Here is a 17302-nt window from a genome sequence, read left to right on the forward strand (position 1 = left end):
CAACCAATGTTCCCACTCATTTTTAGTAGTCTGTCTGCTCCAAGATCTTGCGCCATTTTTGTTCTGTGTTCAAGTATGTGCGCACTGAATGCTTGTGCGAATGTAAACTTGAAATTACGTCAAGCTAATTTTGGCACAGCCTGTCTCTCATGGCTATAAAACTGTCTTGGCACGCTTAACTACTTGTTTAACCAACTAACTAGTTAACAGAAACAGTTAGCTAAGAGATTATTTTCAATAAATTTAATTGTTAATTACTTCATGACTTTAGGTAACTAACCTTTTGTGCGCACATGAATTTCCTTTGTGCCTTGGTCGCAAAATGTGCGCACGTGCGCACACCTTAGAGGGAACAGAGTCCATAACCAAGGAGGATGAGGGCAACAGGGGGAATAGGAGCACCACCATCTGTAGATTCCCCTCCAAGTAAAGCTCTATCTGGTCTGGAAATGTATACCTGATCCTTTGATCCTAAATCCTGGATCTCCCTACCCAACAGCACTGGGAGGCTATTAGCCTAAAGGACTTCAGCAGTTCAGGAAGGCAGTTCAGTGCCTCCTCAAGCAATGTCAGCATGCCTGTAAAGACCATATGTCAAAGAAAAGAACTTTCAAAAGAAGCCACACAATTAAGTTAAATATTTAATCTTATCCCATCTGATTCTTTCCTCCTTGCTGCGTATGGACCAGCTTAACCTGGGTCAGTTTAGTGAATGGATTTCCCTGTATGGGAGCTGGGCAATTTGCAGAAGTTCATGCTATGCTGGTGGATTCCCACGATGGCCAGACACCAGAAGACGCACTGATTTATGCGAATGACATTGATTTCTCTTGTTCTCAGGCTCTCTAGTGATATCTGTTTATGCCATGTGTCCTGACATCACCAGCACTGTGACTCCAGACTTGAAAAACCCCCATGGGCAAGGTATGATTTGTCACTGACAGCTGAGTTTGCAAGGATTGGGCATGTAGATCAGCAGGGAGCGCACCTTGTTTGACTCATTTAGCAGGTAGACTGCTGGATTGTGTGCACTGGAACAGATGGTTGCAAAGTATCATGTCACTTGGTGTTGGGAGAGGGGATTAGGCTGCCAAGTCATGTGTGTGGGAGGGGAATGTTGCTGTAGTCCAATATACTGTTCCTATTTGGGGCAAACCAACCTCTCTTCCAAATCCATCTATCCCTTTTGCTATCCTCTGTCAGGCAAAAGATGCATGTGCAAACCTCCAGCTTCAAGAACCGTTTCTTTCCTGCTATTAGACATTTAAATAGATCTTCCACTGGCAAAAGAGAATGCCCTTGCACCATTTAACTATACATTTCTGTTCCCTTCTCTATTTAACTTGTTGTAACACCACTCCATCCACTTTATTTGTCACGTCATTGCAGTACATGCTCTTGAGTTGACTTGCCTGGATTGCGCGCACATGTTTTACTGCACCGTTACACCTCCAACCCCCATGTAGAAGGTCTCAAAACCTTTTTTTCTTAACAACAGACCAAACAAGTCCCCTTCACCTGGCACAACTTGTTCTTGCCTTCAATAACTTCTTTATCTCATCTCACTTTCTCCCAAGTCAAAGGAGAAGCCATGAGTACATGCATGGGTCCCAGCTATGCCGGCCTTTTTGTTGGCTACGTGAAGCAATCCACGTTACAAGCCTGCACAGGCAAGGCTCCTCATCTCTTCCTCGGCTATGTCGACGACTATAATGCTGCCTTGTACTTTACCCACTTTGCTGCCAACTTCCTCACGACCTCAAATTCATGGTCCATCTCTGGCAACTCTCTCCCCTTGATCTTCTGTCTCCATCTCGGGAGACAAACTTTCTACAATTTTTTGCAAACCTACTAGTTCCCTCAATTATCTTGACTACACCTCTTCACACCCTTTCCCCTGTAAGGATTTTATTCCTTTCAATTCCTCTCTCTCCTTCGCTTCTGCTTCCAAGATCATGTCTTCCAGTCTAGATCATCTGAGATGTCTTTTTTTAATATAGCTTCCCCTCTACCACCATTAACTCAGCCCTTGTCTACATCTTCATTTCCTGTACATTTGCCTTGGCTTCCTCTGCCCTTAGATGCAACAAAATCAGGATTCCCCTTGTCCTCACCTACCACCCCAACAGCCTCCACATTCAACATATTTTCCTTTGTACTTTCTGTCACCTTCAACGTGATTCTACCACCATCTTGCTCTCTGCCTTCCATAGGAGCCACTCCTTTCATGGCTTGTTCACTCATCCCTTCCCACCATTTGTCCCATTGGCACCTTCCCCTGTGATCGCAAGGGCTCCCACACTTGCGCCCACACCATCCTTCCTCACCACCATTCGGGGCCCCAAACAGCCAAACAAAGGCCACTGGTAAATTGGACGAGCAACACCTAATATTCCGTCTGGGCACTCTAACCAGATGGCATTGACATTGACCTCCTATTTCTGCTAGACCACTCCCTGTTCCTCCTCTCTTCAGTATCCCTCTGTCTCCTTTCCTTCAACTCTCCACCCCCATCTAGCCTGTGGTCCTCTCTCCCACTCCCACCATTTAATTCAGGTGCCTGCTGATATTTCGATCATACCTTGAAAGCATCAAGCCAGAAACATTGGTTATGTACTGTGACAGATTATGTTGTGTTTTGTGTTGGGGAGATAAATTGGGGCAGATTTATTTTAGTGCAGGTCGCATACAAACACTTCAAAACAGATCTCATTTAAAATATTGGAGCTCTGCTCAAGCCAGACAGGGCAGCACCTGGGGTCTTTGCAAAAACTTTGGAGTGTTGTTTTGAAAAGCAACAGATGAAAAAGATCGGAGGAGTCGTTCCGAGCTGCAGACTGTCTGGAGGGCAGCTTGCCGTTCTAAGAAGGTCATGTGGTTTTTGCAAGCAGAGAGAGTTGAACAGCTTTTTCTCTGAGTGAGGGAGAGAGATCAGTGCAGCAGCAGCTGGGACTGGAACAGGACAAGCTACCTTCTCTTTGGCTTGGCTTCGCGGACGAAGATTAATGGAGGGGTAATGTCCACATCAGCTGCAGGCTCATTTGTGGCTGACAAGTCTGATGCGGGACAGGCAGACACGGTTGCAGTGGTTGCAGGAGAAAATTGGTGGGTTGGGGTTGGGTGTTGGGTTTTTCCTCCTTTGCCTTTTGTCAGTGAGGTGGGCTCTGCGGTCTTCTTCAAAGGAGGTTGCTGCCCGCCGAACTGTGAGGCGCCAAGATGCACGGTTTGAGGCGATATCAGCCCACTGGCGGTGGTCAATGGGGCAGGCACCAAGAGCTTTCTTTAGGCAGTCCTTGTACCTTTTCTTTGGTGCACCTCTGTCACGGTGGCCAGTGGAGAGCTCGCCATATAACACGATCTTGGGAAGGCGATGGTCCTCCATTCTGGAGACGTGACCCACCCAGCGCAGTTGGATCTTCAGCAGCGTGGACTCGATGCCGTCGACCTCTGCCATCTTCGACGTTAGGGATGAAAGCGCTCCAATGAATGTTGAGGATGGAGCGGAGACAACGCTGGTGGAAGCGTTCTAGGAGCCGTAGGTGATGCCGGTAGAGGACCCATGATTCGGAGCCGAACAGGAGTGTGGGTATGACAACGGCTCTGTATACGCTAGTCTTTGTGAGGTTCTTCAGTTGGTTGTTTTTCCAGACTCTTTTGTGTAGTCTTCCAAAGGCGCTATTTGCCTTGGCGAGTCTGTTGTCTATCTCATTGTCAATCCTTGCATCTGATGAAATGGTGCAGCCGAGATAGGTAAACTGGTTGACCGTTTTGAGTTTTGTGTGCCCGATGGAGATGTGGGGGGGCTGGTAGTCATGGTGGGGAGCTGGCTGATGGAGGACCTCCGTTTTCTTCAGGCTGACTTCCAGGCCAAACACTTTGGCAGTTTCCGCAAAGCAGGACGTCAAGCGCTGAAGGGCTGGCTCTGAATGAGCTACCAAGCTTGTGGAAAACCCCCATTTGGGTTGTGGGTGCTTAGTTCAACCTGGTCAAAGCCCTGGGAGAGGACTGGCTATTTAATGTTCCACTTGAAATAAGAGAAACAAAAAAAAACTCTGGTGACCTGAAAGAGGTTATCATCTGGAGAACCCTGATACGGCAAGTTTCTTCAGCAAGACACTGACATGGCTGATTAAAAGGGATCAGTTTGTGTCCAAAAGCAATAAATCTCACTATGAAAACCGACAAAAATCTTCCTGAGCGGTGACCATTTACCTTCCAAACACCAAAGCCTGGTGAACTTTATAAATGTTAAATTCTGAGCACAGTGTAAGAATTACCTCCAACCAGTGAACTTGGAGGAATGAGAAGTGAGATTGGACTGTGAATCAAAGAACTTTTCTAAACTTGTACATACATTACATACACGTGTGCTTAGAGTTAGAAGGGGTTGTTAGGTTAATTAAGTTAATAGTGATAAGTTAAGTGCGATCCTGTTTTCATGTTTAAAGATAATTAAAAGTAACTTTTGTTTAAGTAACCATTTGTCTTGGTGAATATCTATTGCTGCTAGGTTTTGGGGTCCTCTGGGCTCATAACATTTTTGAGGGCTCGTCCTTTCGGGTTGAAAATTAGTTTTGGGATCTTAAATTTTTGGAGTTTTTGTATTTATTTAATTTGTTTTTCCAAGCTTGTGTGTGGAAAAACAGCAACAATGGATGTTGATACATTTTTGTTACAACCATCACCTGCAGAGCTGCAGAGCAAGAGAAAAGAGGAACTGAGGCATTAAAGCTGACTGAAGTCGAGCATTGGATGAGAAAAATATAAATACAGAGGATTATCGTGAATTATTATGTAGGTGAGGGAAAATTTGTTGATAGATTATTTACTGGAGCATAGATCTTTTGAGTTGGAATTGCAGAAATTGAGGATGGAAGAAGAAAAAAAATGGAGGATAGAAGAGGGAAGAGAGAAACGGTGTTGGAGGCTGAAAAACAGGATACATGAGGCAAAGGAAACTGAAAAACAGGAAATATGAGTTCGAGGTAGCTGAAAAACGGGAAGGATGATGAGAAAAGACAAAATATGACTTAGAAAAGATTGAAAGGGACAGACGGTTTCAATTGAGATGGAGGGAAGTAAAGAGAATTGAGGCTATAAACACCTGGTAAATCTAGTGCCTCCTTTTGATGAGGGAGATATAGATGGCTGAAAGAAAAGTGGCCTCTAATGTGTATTGAAGGGAAAAGCACAAATTGCATCCTGCAGCTTGACTGCAGAGCAAGTGGCAAATTATGATACTGTTACACAAGCAGTACTGAAAGCTTATGAGTTGGTTCCAGAAACATATAGACAGAATGTTACAAGTCCAGAGGACCCCAAACCCCTGCAGCAATAAATATTCACCAAGACAAATGGTTAATTAAACAAAAGTTGCTTTTAATTAAAACATGAAAACAGGATCATACTTTAACTTATTACTCTTAACCTAACTTAATCCCTTTCTAATTCTAAGTAATGTAAGTTCAGAAAAGTTCTTTGATTCACAGTCCAATCTCACTTCTCATTCCTCCAAGTTCACTGGTTGCAGGCAATTCTTATACTGTGCACAGAATTTAACACTTATGAAGTTCACCAAGCTTTGGTGCTTGAAAGGTAAATAGTTACTGCTCAGGAAGGTTCTTGTCGATTTTTCAGAAAGAGATTTGTTGTTTCTGGACACCCACAAAACTGATTCCTTCTGATCAGCCACATCAGTATCTTGCTGAAGAAATTTACCCCCTCAGGGTTCTCCAGATGATAGCCTCTTTCTTTCAGGTCACCACAGATTTCCTTTTTGTTTCTCTTATTTCAAGTGAAACATTAGACACCCAGTCCTCTCCTCTTGCATGAACCACATTGGCTTTGACCAGGTTGAACTAAGCACTCACAACCCATCTTCCAAATGGGGGTTTTCCACAAGCTTGTCCTGTTCCAGTCCCAGCTGCTGCTGACTAGCATTGCAGAACTGATCTCTCTCTGAGAAAAAACTGTTCAACTCTCTCTGCTTGCAAAAACCACACGATCTTCTTAGAACAGCAAGCTGCCCTCCCAGACAGCCTGCGGCTGGGAACTACTCCTCCAATCTTTTTAATCTGTTGCTTTTCAAAACAACAATCCATTAGTGAAGTCTCTTGGGCACTCCCCAAAGTTTTTGCAAAGGCCCCCAGGAGCCCCACTGTCTGGCTTGAGCAGAGCTTCAGTATTTTAAATGAGATCTGTTTTGAAGTGTTTGTATGCGACCTACACTAAAATAAATCTGCCCCAATTTATCTCCCCAAAACATATCGATATACAATACAAACACAACATAATCTGTCACGTGTACAGTATCTTTGTTATATAAAGTACAGGTTGTCCCCTACTTACGACCTATGTCACTTATGTACAAACGTCTGGGGGAAAAATAATACAGTATAAATTTTTGAAAAATAAAGAATATATGTAAACATAAAAATTATGGGTCAGGGGCTGTTTATTTTGATGGTCCATGGGCTGGGATGGTGCCAAGGCTGCTGCTGCCTTGGCAGGACACGAAGGTGGTGGCGAACCCAGTGTTCGAGGTGGGGGAGGTGAGTACAGGTCAGGTGCTGATGGATAACAGGCTGGGCCATGGACGAAGTGCCGCAACTCCAGTTCAAGGATGTGTCGGCCCAGTGTAACATACTTGTGTTCATTTTGAGATCCGACCAGTCGGACAGAACGGAACTCGGAAGTATGTCGGGGACCATCTGTACACTATTTGGCTTCCTGAGTTTTTACTTCAATCACTGCATCTGCAAAATTTTGTCTTTATTCCTTGTTTTACTGCATCTCAGTACATGTGGCAATTTGCGATGTGTATGGTTGCATGCATGTGAAGGGTACAAGTGAATGGGGTTGCTGTGCTGTAATGTTGCTCTGTCTACATTTAGGGGTGCTCCTCCATGTACCAATCACACCGGGTCAGTACCGAATGGGAGGAACTGCTTTGGCTCAATGCTACTCGCAGATCGGCAACTGCTGCCCAGACCTGGACAGTCCGCATCATCTCAAGTCTTGCTTTACTGTCACTCAGCAACTGCTGGATGGTGAGTCTGACAGTCTGGAACATCTCCCTGCTTCCTCTACGTTTCCATAGCCTCATGCTCTTTCTCCTTCCTCACCCCAGAACAAGTGCTGAGTGCTGGCCACGATGTCAGCGATGGGGGACTGCTCACCTGCCTACTCGAGATGGCCATCGCAGGGAACTATGGAATCGAGGTCAACATTGAAAACAACGAGGCTACTGGTGAGTGGCAGAATCTCAACGTCTGCCTCAAACGTTCTCCCTCCAATTGTCTTAACCCATTGTATTCTTCCACCCATCCAGCAGCTCACATCCAGTTTGTGTTGACACTTTGCTCCCTCCTATAGCCTGTCTGCTCCTGCTCTGACTGATTTCCCACACAAGCTGACAGTGTCAAAACCCTCTCCTCACATTCAACTTTTCATATTCAATATTCCTTTATTGTCAATTAATAATTCCGAAGATTATATGTTACACAAAAATTTGCTTGGCATAAGGCAAGCAGTCACCATGAGCATTGCCTGGCACCCCCTGCACCAGGAGAAAGGAAAAGAAACAATAGTCCTTTCAGGGATTAAGTGACCATGGATTCTCCTTCGGTGCTCTTGCACAGGAATTGAGCGTCTGCAGCTGTGGCAAGATCATACCTGTCTTCCTATCTGTTGGATCCATTGGCAAACTGAGCTCCAGATCTAAACCACTGATACGATCAGGAAGTTTTCAGCATCTGAGGCTCTTTGGAAGCCTTCCTTGCCTGCAGGACCCTCTCCTATCCTGGTTCTGATACCTGGTTCTCATGAGCCAATCGCCAGCAGTCACTGAGCCCATCGCAGGTCTGCTGCCGTGCTCACAGTCCAGTAGGGTTGTCTCCTATGCTTCACCATGGGGTATGTTCTCACTATTGCTGGTGCCCTGTGGCCTTCCACTGCTTCCCCAGAGTCTACAACCCCTCGTGGTGTTCTGCCCAGCACAGGTGCTGCCAACCTGGGCACAGACCCCACAGTTACAGGATTGGAAAAAAACACACCCAGCTCCTTTAACAGGCTGTTTAGTCTATATGGAGCCGGTGGCATTAGGAGTGGGTGGTAGGACCCTGCAGAGCAATGCTCTCTCTCCCAATCCTTGCTTTCCCAGTCCGCAGCAGTTCAGGTGCTGCTTTTACTGCAGCTCTGACAGCCCAAAGTTTTTACCCACCGCATCAAGCATACTGTCCCATCCCTCTCATACTTCACACTCTCCCTATCCCACATAATTGTTCTCTCCCCTCCCATTTGTACAGAAGATAACACCAGTTTGAAAACACCACCAAGATGTAAGGAGCATTTCAACCCCACTATTATCAGTGCATTAAATGAACCACTCAATAGTAAAATGGGACTACCTTTGCACTGTTTGAACTGAATGTTTCCTTTGATTTATTTTGAATGGCCTGTTGTATTCAGATAGTCTATTTGCCTCAATGCCTGTAAGTGTGCAAAAAAAGGTTTCTCCGCTGTATCTCACTACATTTGAAAATAAATCAATGCAACATCTCTCAGACCGTCCGGCCCGCCGCGCCCCTGTCCGGCCCGCCGCGCCCCTGTCCGGCCCGCCGCGCCCCTGTCCGGCCCGCCGCGCCCCTGTCCGGCCCGCCGCGCCCCTGTCCGGCCCGCCGCGCCCCTGTCCGGCCCGCCGCGCCCCTGTCCGGCCCGCCGCGCCCCTGTCCGGCCCGCCGCGCCCCTGTCCGGCCCGCCGCGCCCCTGTCCGGCCCGCCGCGCCCCTGTCCGGCCCGCCGCGCCCCTGTCCGGCCCGCCGCGCCCCTGTCCGGCCCGCCGCGCCCCTGTCCGGCCCGCCGCGCCCCTGTCCGGCCCGCCGCGCCCCTGTCCGGCCCGCCGCGCCCCTGTCCGGCCCGCCGCGCCCCTGTCCGGCCCGCCGCGCCCCTGTCCGGCCCGCCGCGCCCCTGTCCGGCCCGCCGCGCCCCTGTCCGGCCCGCCGCGCCCCTGTCCGGCCCGCCGCGCCCCTGTCCGGCCCGCCGCGCCCCTGTCCGGCCCGCCGCGCCCCTGTCCGGCCCGCCGCGCCCCTGTCCGGCCCGCCGCGCCCCTGTCCGGCCCGCCGCGCCCCTGTCCGGCCCGCCGCGCCCCTGTCCGGCCCGCCGCGCCCCTGTCCGGCCCGCCGCGCCCCTGTCCGGCCCGCCGCGCCCCTGTCCGGCCCGCCGCGCCCCTGTCCGGCCCGCCGCGCCCCTGTCCGGCCCGCCGCGCCCCTGTCCGGCCCGCCGCGCCCCTGTCCGGCCCGCCGCGCCCCTGTCCGGCCCGCCGCGCCCCTGTCCGGCCCGCCGCGCCCCTGTCCGGCCCGCCGCGCCCCTGTCCGGCCCGCCGCGCCCCTGTCCGGCCCGCCGCGCCCCTGTCCGGCCCGCCGCGCCCCTGTCCGGCCCGCCGCGCCCCTGTCCGGCCCGCCGCGCCCCTGTCCGGCCCGCCGCGCCCCTGTCCGGCCCGCCGCGCCCCTGTCCGGCCCGCCGCGCCCCTGTCCGGCCCGCCGCGCCCCTGTCCGGCCCGCCGCGCCCCTGTCCGGCCCGCCGCGCCCCTGTCCGGCCCGCCGCGCCCCTGTCCGGCCCGCCGCGCCCCTGTCCGGCCCGCCGCGCCCCTGTCCGGCCCGCCGCGCCCCTGTCCGGCCCGCCGCGCCCCTGTCCGGCCCGCCGCGCCCCTGTCCGGCCCGCCGCGCCCCTGTCCGGCCCGCCGCGCCCCTGTCCGGCCCGCCGCGCCCCTGTCCGGCCCGCCGCGCCCCTGTCCGGCCCGCCGCGCCCCTGTCCGGCCCGCCGCGCCCCTGTCCGGCCCGCCGCGCCCCTGTCCGGCCCGCCGCGCCCCTGTCCGGCCCGCCGCGCCCCTGTCCGGCCCGCCGCGCCCCTGTCCGGCCCGCCGCGCCCCTGTCCGGCCCGCCGCGCCCCTGTCCGGCCCGCCGCGCCCCTGTCCGGCCCGCCGCGCCCCTGTCCGGCCCGCCGCGCCCCTGTCCGGCCCGCCGCGCCCCTGTCCGGCCCGCCGCGCCCCTGTCCGGCCCGCCGCGCCCCTGTCCGGCCCGCCGCGCCCCTGTCCGGCCCGCCGCGCCCCTGTCCGGCCCGCCGCGCCCCTGTCCGGCCCGCCGCGCCCCTGTCCGGCCCGCCGCGCCCCTGTCCGGCCCGCCGCGCCCCTGTCCGGCCCGCCGCGCCCCTGTCCGGCCCGCCGCGCCCCTGTCCGGCCCGCCGCGCCCCTGTCCGGCCCGCCGCGCCCCTGTCCGGCCCGCCGCGCCCCTGTCCGGCCCGCCGCGCCCCTGTCCGGCCCGCCGCGCCCCTGTCCGGCCCGCCGCGCCCCTGTCCGGCCCGCCGCGCCCCTGTCCGGCCCGCCGCGCCCCTGTCCGGCCCGCCGCGCCCCTGTCCGGCCCGCCGCGCCCCTGTCCGGCCCGCCGCGCCCCTGTCCGGCCCGCCGCGCCCCTGTCCGGCCCGCCGCGCCCCTGTCCGGCCCGCCGCGCCCCTGTCCGGCCCGCCGCGCCCCTGTCCGGCCCGCCGCGCCCCTGTCCGGCCCGCCGCGCCCCTGTCCGGCCCGCCGCGCCCCTGTCCGGCCCGCCGCGCCCCTGTCCGGCCCGCCGCGCCCCTGTCCGGCCCGCCGCGCCCCTGTCCGGCCCGCCGCGCCCCTGTCCGGCCCGCCGCGCCCCTGTCCGGCCCGCCGCGCCCCTGTCCGGCCCGCCGCGCCCCTGTCCGGCCCGCCGCGCCCCTGTCCGGCCCGCCGCGCCCCTGTCCGGCCCGCCGCGCCCCTGTCCGGCCCGCCGCGCCCCTGTCCGGCCCGCCGCGCCCCTGTCCGGCCCGCCGCGCCCCTGTCCGGCCCGCCGCGCCCCTGTCCGGCCCGCCGCGCCCCTGTCCGGCCCGCCGCGCCCCTGTCCGGCCCGCCGCGCCCCTGTCCGGCCCGCCGCGCCCCTGTCCGGCCCGCCGCGCCCCTGTCCGGCCCGCCGCGCCCCTGTCCGGCCCGCCGCGCCCCTGTCCGGCCCGCCGCGCCCCTGTCCGGCCCGCCGCGCCCAGCTGACATGCATTGCTCTTACTTTCCCAGCGCTTGAGCTGTTATTTTCTGAGGAGCTGGGTTTGGTGTTGGAGGTTTCTGACGTGGCTGCCAACGACGTGAAGGCTAGGTACCAAGCAGCAGGGCTTCAGTGCTGGAGTATTGGCTCAACCACTGGTCGGGGTTCCCAGAGCACGGTGAGAGGAGCCGGGGCGCGGTGAGTGACACTGTGAGGATGATGGGAAGGGGGCCGAGGATGCTGGAAGGAACTTGGTGAGGGGTTCAGTGCACAGCTGAGTTGGTAGATCATTTGTTTATTAAGGTGCCTGGGGCATAAGGGAGCCCCTGTTACTCACTCATGCCGCAGTGAATGCCAAATTTCCAGCAGTCTCTATTGTCAGAAGATGTCCTTGGCTACTGCGACCCAGAGTGCAGTGAGTGAGTGACCTGCTTTGTGTTCAATCCTTTGGCGATGATGCCAAACACAGTCATCAAACTGTACATTTCAGTGGGTGAATTAAATCTCTTCCACTTGTGGTGCAGGTACAGCAGTCACTGGTGCAGATGATTCTCAACTGCCTTTGGGCAGGTTCTACCAGCTGGTTCCCTCTGTAGCTTGATCCCACAAATAATCAACTTCCCATTAATGCATGAAATGACCTGTCACTGAATCGTCAAGTCTCAGATGTCTGGTCAGTGCGCAAGATTCCATTACGTTTGCTTCTGAAAGTACATGCAGTCAGATTATCATCTGATTGTACATGTGCGTTCAGACAGAATAACATATACATGTATACAGGAAGATACCATTTAAAATGAATAATATCAATATTTTGGGATGATTTACACAGTTCATCAATCTTGCAGACTGAGAAGAACCTAATTCCCAATCTTAAAGTCCTGTTTTTGATATTTCTGTACTAGCACCTTGATGGTAGTGGGTCATAGGTACTGTATGCTGGGTGGAAGGGGTCTTCAATAATTCTTAGCCCTTTTTAAGCAATGCTCCCTTTGAATGTTGTCAGCCTGTAGAGGAAAGAGACCTCTCAGCTGTTTTGATGATCCTCTGTATGCTTTCCCAGGTGACAGTGCAAGTGAATGGAGAGGAGGTTCTCTCAGAACGGTTGACCATTCTGCGCTCCTGGTGGGAAGAGACTAGTTTCCAACTGGAGAAACTGCAGGCCAATCGGGCTTGTGTGGAGGAGGAGGAGAACAGCATGAAGCATCGCATCGCTCCCCAATATGCTCTGAGCTTCCAACCAGTCGCTATACCTAGGCCTTCAGCTGGGTTAGGTAAATGTGGGACATCATCTAGAGCCAATGTACACTAGGAGTACTGGCTACTGACCTTCACATGAGGATAAAAGAATTCTGAGGAGAAGCAGATCATTTTGCCTTTTCATGCCTGCTTCACCAATCATCAGTATCACAGCTGAACTAATTTAACACCACTATCAAAGCCCTATTCCTATATTCCATGGCTCCTTAATAGAATAAACATTACTGTGCCTTCACAAAGATTCGGTACCCTCAGCACGAAGAAATTTCTCCTTGGTAACCTAGCTCGTACTGAGGCAATGCCCTGGTTCTAGTCTCCTCAGCCAGGGTTAACGTCCTCCCTGTCAAAATTTTGAGTTTCAACAAGATCTCATTCTCTTAAGGTCAAGAAAATACTGGCCTGGTCTGCTCAATCTCTGCAAACCTGTCATCCTTGGACCCAGTCCAGTGAAGTTGCCCTCACTGTGGCAATTGTATTGATTTTGTAGGTAGGAAAATCAAAATGGTGTACTTCGAGTGTGATCTTGCCGCAGCCCTATTTGGTTGCTCTAAGACACACATGTCAAACTCTGGCCCGCGGGCCAAATTTGGCCCGCGATATAATTATATTTGGCACGCAAGATCATTTCAAAAATGTATTAGAGGTGGCCCGCCCTGCAGCGAGAGCCGATGCTGTTTTTTGGTAATGTCACCCCCACCATCCTCCCCCTTCATTGCACATCCTTCCCCATTGTAACACGAGAAATTGTAACACGAGAAGTTTGTCGATGTCATCAGCCGGCAAGCCGGTTGGAAGGCTCCCCGCACAACCAGTCACTTCTCCCACCTGTCGAGCGGTGCGGTGGATTGGCGAGCGCCTGTGATTTCCTGTCGGTGCGACGGACATGGCAGGCTGCGCACGGCCCCCGGGCAGCGTGAGCCCCGCGCAACTGGCACCCTGCATGTGAAGAGAGAGATGGTGGCTGTCCGCAAAGGCTGATCGGCAGCGCGCTGGGCCTGAGTGGGTGGGTAAGCAGGGGTGGGCAGAGGGTGTAGGTGAGGAGTAATGGGCAGGGGAAGTTATGGTGGTGCGAGGGGCAGTTAGAGGGAGGGATGAGTAGAAGGAGGAGTGGATAGGGAAGAGGTAAAAGGGGAGGGGCAGGGCGAGTAGGGGAGGGGTGATTAGAGGGTGAGAGACGGGTAGAGGGAGGAACAGGTTGAGGGGAGAGGCAGTAGAGGGGCGTGTATAGGATGGGGTGGGTAGAGGCAGAGCGAGTGGAGTGAGGGGTGAGTAGAGGTTGGGTAAAGGACTGGTCAGGTAGAGGGATGGTGGGTCGAGGGTGAATAGAGGCCTAGAGCCTGAGGAGTGAGCAGGAAATGCTGAGTCCTGATGCAGGCCAAAATGGACACAGCCTGTGAATGCTGACTACATCTCCACAGGGACCAAATAGGTTTCCCTCAGGCCAAGCAAAGGGTGAACTTGAGCTACCTACTCCTGACCTGTAACATTATCCTCCTAAAGTTGTATCCTAAAGTTTAACATTACATATGTTGAAAGAAGAGAAAACATGCAGATGTTGTTGAAAATTTTCAATAAATATTTAGTTCGGCCCTCGACTTAGTCCAAGTTTTTAATTTTGGCCCTCCGTGAATTTGAGTTTGACACCCCTGCTCTAAGACATTTAATTCCTGTCCTTAAATCCTCCCATCCTGTTTTGACAGTTGCACCTGAGCCACAAGTGGCAGTGGTTCGGGAGGAAGGCAGCAACGGTGACCGGGAAATGATGGCATCTCTTGTCATGGCTGGATTTCAGGTGACTTTGTTTTTTAGTGTATATATATATATATTTATATAGGTGTGTGTGTGTGTCTAATATATAATATATATGTGTGTGTGTATATATATATATATATATATATATATGTATGTATATAATAGAGAGAGAGAGGTGTAAGGCACCCCTTCCAACCAATAGCCTACAGAGCACCTTTGGGCAAGGTGTAGTACCTGTTTAGTCTCCCAATCAGGGTCATGTGAAGCCGTGGATTGCAGACGGTGGATGGCTTTTACAAGCAGATACTACAAATTGGAATTTATGGTGGTAAAATTAAAAACACTGGCCAGATGAATCTGTTGATCAATGCCAGGGTTACCTGTCCAGTATGGACAGTGCCACTGAAGAAGGCAGCGGGAAACCACTTCAGTATTTTTCCCTTGTACAATCATGAACTCAACTATGGTTTCAGCTCAAAGATGGAGCCTTCACCGAAGGAGATCAGGGGAGGCAGCCAACTACAATTGGAGAGTTAGATAGTGACGGATGGAGAGACATGATCATCCACACCAAATGGCAAAGCACCTGAATTAATTAATTAATATGTCATCCCAAGGAGTGTTGAATCATAAAAAATGCAATCTGCTGGAAGCTCCTCAACCCATGTCAGACTGACTAGACCATCCTTTTGGTCCATGGTCCTGCAGGTTACAGTTCTGCAGTCATTGTCATTATTATTCCACACTGGCTGGGTGTTTTGTCATTTTCCACTTGATTATTTAATCAATTATAAATTAAAATAAATCAATTGGCTCCCAGGTTATTTGCTGATGTTCTAAAGAAAGTGTTTTATTTTCTTTTAAGTGGTCTAGAACTTTATATTCTTCAATTAAAATCTTCTTTTCCCCAAAATTAATTTTCCTCCTGATTCCACAATTCCTTTAATGGGCACAACTATGACTTTGTTCAGAATTAACTCCATGACTGAACCTCCACTAAGGTTCACCGTCTCTCAGAGTGAAGAAGTTTCTCCTTGTCTCCTCAATAGCCCACCACTTACTCTGAGATGGTGACCACTGGTTCTAAACTCCTTAGCTGGGGATAATGTTTTCCCTCAATCCAGCCTTATCCAAATTTTTGAGATTTCAATTATCTGTTTTCCAACCACTCAGAAATAGTGTCGCCCTTGGCTGAAAGCCTGTAGCTCTCCATTGCATCCTCCTTTGTGCATCACTTCTTCCCTCTGGTGTGGTAGCCAGAACAGTGCTGGTATTGTTCGAGCATCATGTTTCTGTTCACTTATTCTGTGAATGGGACTGGATCAGCTTATCCATCTGTTCAGCCACCTTCTGGGGTTTATTGATGGGCACTCCCAAATTGCTCTGTGACTCAAACTCCAATGCCTCGGAATTGTCTGGATTAAATTCTTTTGTACCCATCTGGCAAGTCTAATGATATCTTTAAGTAGCCTGGAACTTTCATGCATACGATGAATTGCTTGGGTAAGATAATGGCCTTCTTCTGCAGGTTTGGGATGTGACCATGAAGGATGTCTGTTCAGGACTGAGCCTGGATTCTTTCCGTGGGGTGGTGTTTGTTGGAGGGTTCAGTTACGCTGATGTTCTGGGCTCAGCGAAAGGTAAAATACATACAGAAAATAGTCCTACCCTTTCTTTCCTTGGGAATAGGCCAGTGGATTTGAGGAGCAGGACTATTAATTTAACAGTGATTGGCAGTAGAGACGAGTTTTGAAGGGCTGTGGGTGTAGAGGAATTTTTAACAGCCACTGGGAGTGACAAAATAAGATTATTTCTTATGTTAACTGGGAATAAAGGATCAGAAAGTTTTAATGGGCTCTAATGGGAAGTAGAGGGATATTTAATGAAAACTGGGAATGGCAGTATATAATGAATTGAAGGACAGGATTGGTGGACCATGAAGGAGAATAGAAATGAATACTTTAAAACAGAGAGGAAGAATAATGGAAATGCAGGACTATAAATACTTGATTAAAGCTGACAATCGAACAGCATTAATATTTACTAGACACTCCAAATGGACATTAAATGAACCACAGTAATGGAGGGGCAAGAATATGCAGATAGCCCTGGAAATGGAGCGACCAGAATGTCTAATGAATATTTAAAAATGCAGCAAGAGAATTTTAATGCTGATTAAATCATGTTATCAAATCAGATCTTTTTTTTCAAAAAAATATTCGCAAGGATGTTATCAGGACTAGCGGGCTTGAACTGTAGACTTGGACTTTTCTTCCTGGAGCATTGGAGGCTGAGTGGTGACCTTATGGCGGTATATAAAATCATGAGGAGCATGGATAAGGTGAATAGGCGTAATCCTCAGAGTACAAAAGTCGAGGGCATAGATTTAAGGTGAGGAGGAAACACTTAGAAGGAATCTGAGAGGTAATTTTTACAACACTGGGTGTTGCAAATGTTGAACGAGCTGCCAGAGAAAATGGTAGGGGTGGGTTCAATTATGACATTTGAAAGCCATTTAGACAAGGACATGAGTTGGAAAGGGTTCAGGGATCTGGGCCAAGCTGAATCAAATGAGACTATCTTAGATCAGCAAGGATGTGTTGGACTGAAGGGCCTATTTCTGTGCTGTGTGATTCGATGATTAGGAATAGTTGATAGGAATATATAATCAAAAATATCGTATGGGGCATTTGCATCTCTGTGCTATGGTTCTCTATATATCCCGGGTCTGCTGCTTGTTGTTGATGCTGTACTATTGCATTTGTTGATCTTCTATTTCTTATCCTATAGGTTGGGCTGCAACGTTGCGATTCAATCCCAAGGCACATACTGAGTTTTCCAGGTTCCGTTCCCGGCCTGACACCTTTAGCTTGGGTGTCTGTAATGGGTGCCAGCTGATGGCTCTGCTAGGTTGGGTGGGTTCTAAGACAGAGCTATCAGAAGGTGAGAGCGCCTTGCATCATGGTTCCCTTGCATCATATTAAATAAGTAATGCAATCCCACTCAGCTCATAGGCATTCGGCCCATTTATGATCCTTCTTCCACCCTCATTAAAGAAATTCTGTCAGCATCGTCATCTATTCTTATTTTGTTGCCTTCAGTGCATCTAATCTGTTAGCTTCCCTGTTCTAGTAAGTAGTAGATTCTCACCCTTTTGCAAATGAATTTTGAATTTTAATAGATATGATGTTGCTGTGTCCACTTTGAAATCTGCTATGACTTTATAGATCCTTGTTAGGTTACCCC

General features: G+C 51.4%; 1 protein-coding gene across 4 annotated transcripts in view; it reads left to right on the forward strand.

Annotated features, from left to right (window-relative positions):
• Nucleotides 1-17302, forward strand: part of pfas (phosphoribosylformylglycinamidine synthase) — a 49671-nt gene that overhangs the window by 29352 nt on the left and 3017 nt on the right. For all 4 annotated transcript variants that reach the window (XM_069906704.1, XM_069906706.1, XM_069906702.1 and 1 more), the window contains 8 exons: nt 841-924; nt 6894-7049; nt 7130-7249; nt 11077-11222; nt 12108-12318; nt 14005-14096; nt 15585-15696; nt 16847-16999. In XM_069906704.1, the coding sequence (XP_069762805.1) occupies nt 841-924; nt 6894-7049; nt 7130-7249; nt 11077-11222; nt 12108-12318; nt 14005-14096; nt 15585-15696; nt 16847-16999 (1074 nt within the window). The remainder of the gene's footprint in view (nt 1-840; nt 925-6893; nt 7050-7129; nt 7250-11076; nt 11223-12107; nt 12319-14004; nt 14097-15584; nt 15697-16846; nt 17000-17302) is intronic.

Source organism: Narcine bancroftii, chromosome 12 (assembly GCF_036971445.1).
Source record: "Narcine bancroftii isolate sNarBan1 chromosome 12, sNarBan1.hap1, whole genome shotgun sequence".
NCBI classification, from domain to species: Eukaryota; Metazoa; Chordata; class Chondrichthyes; order Torpediniformes; family Narcinidae; genus Narcine; species Narcine bancroftii.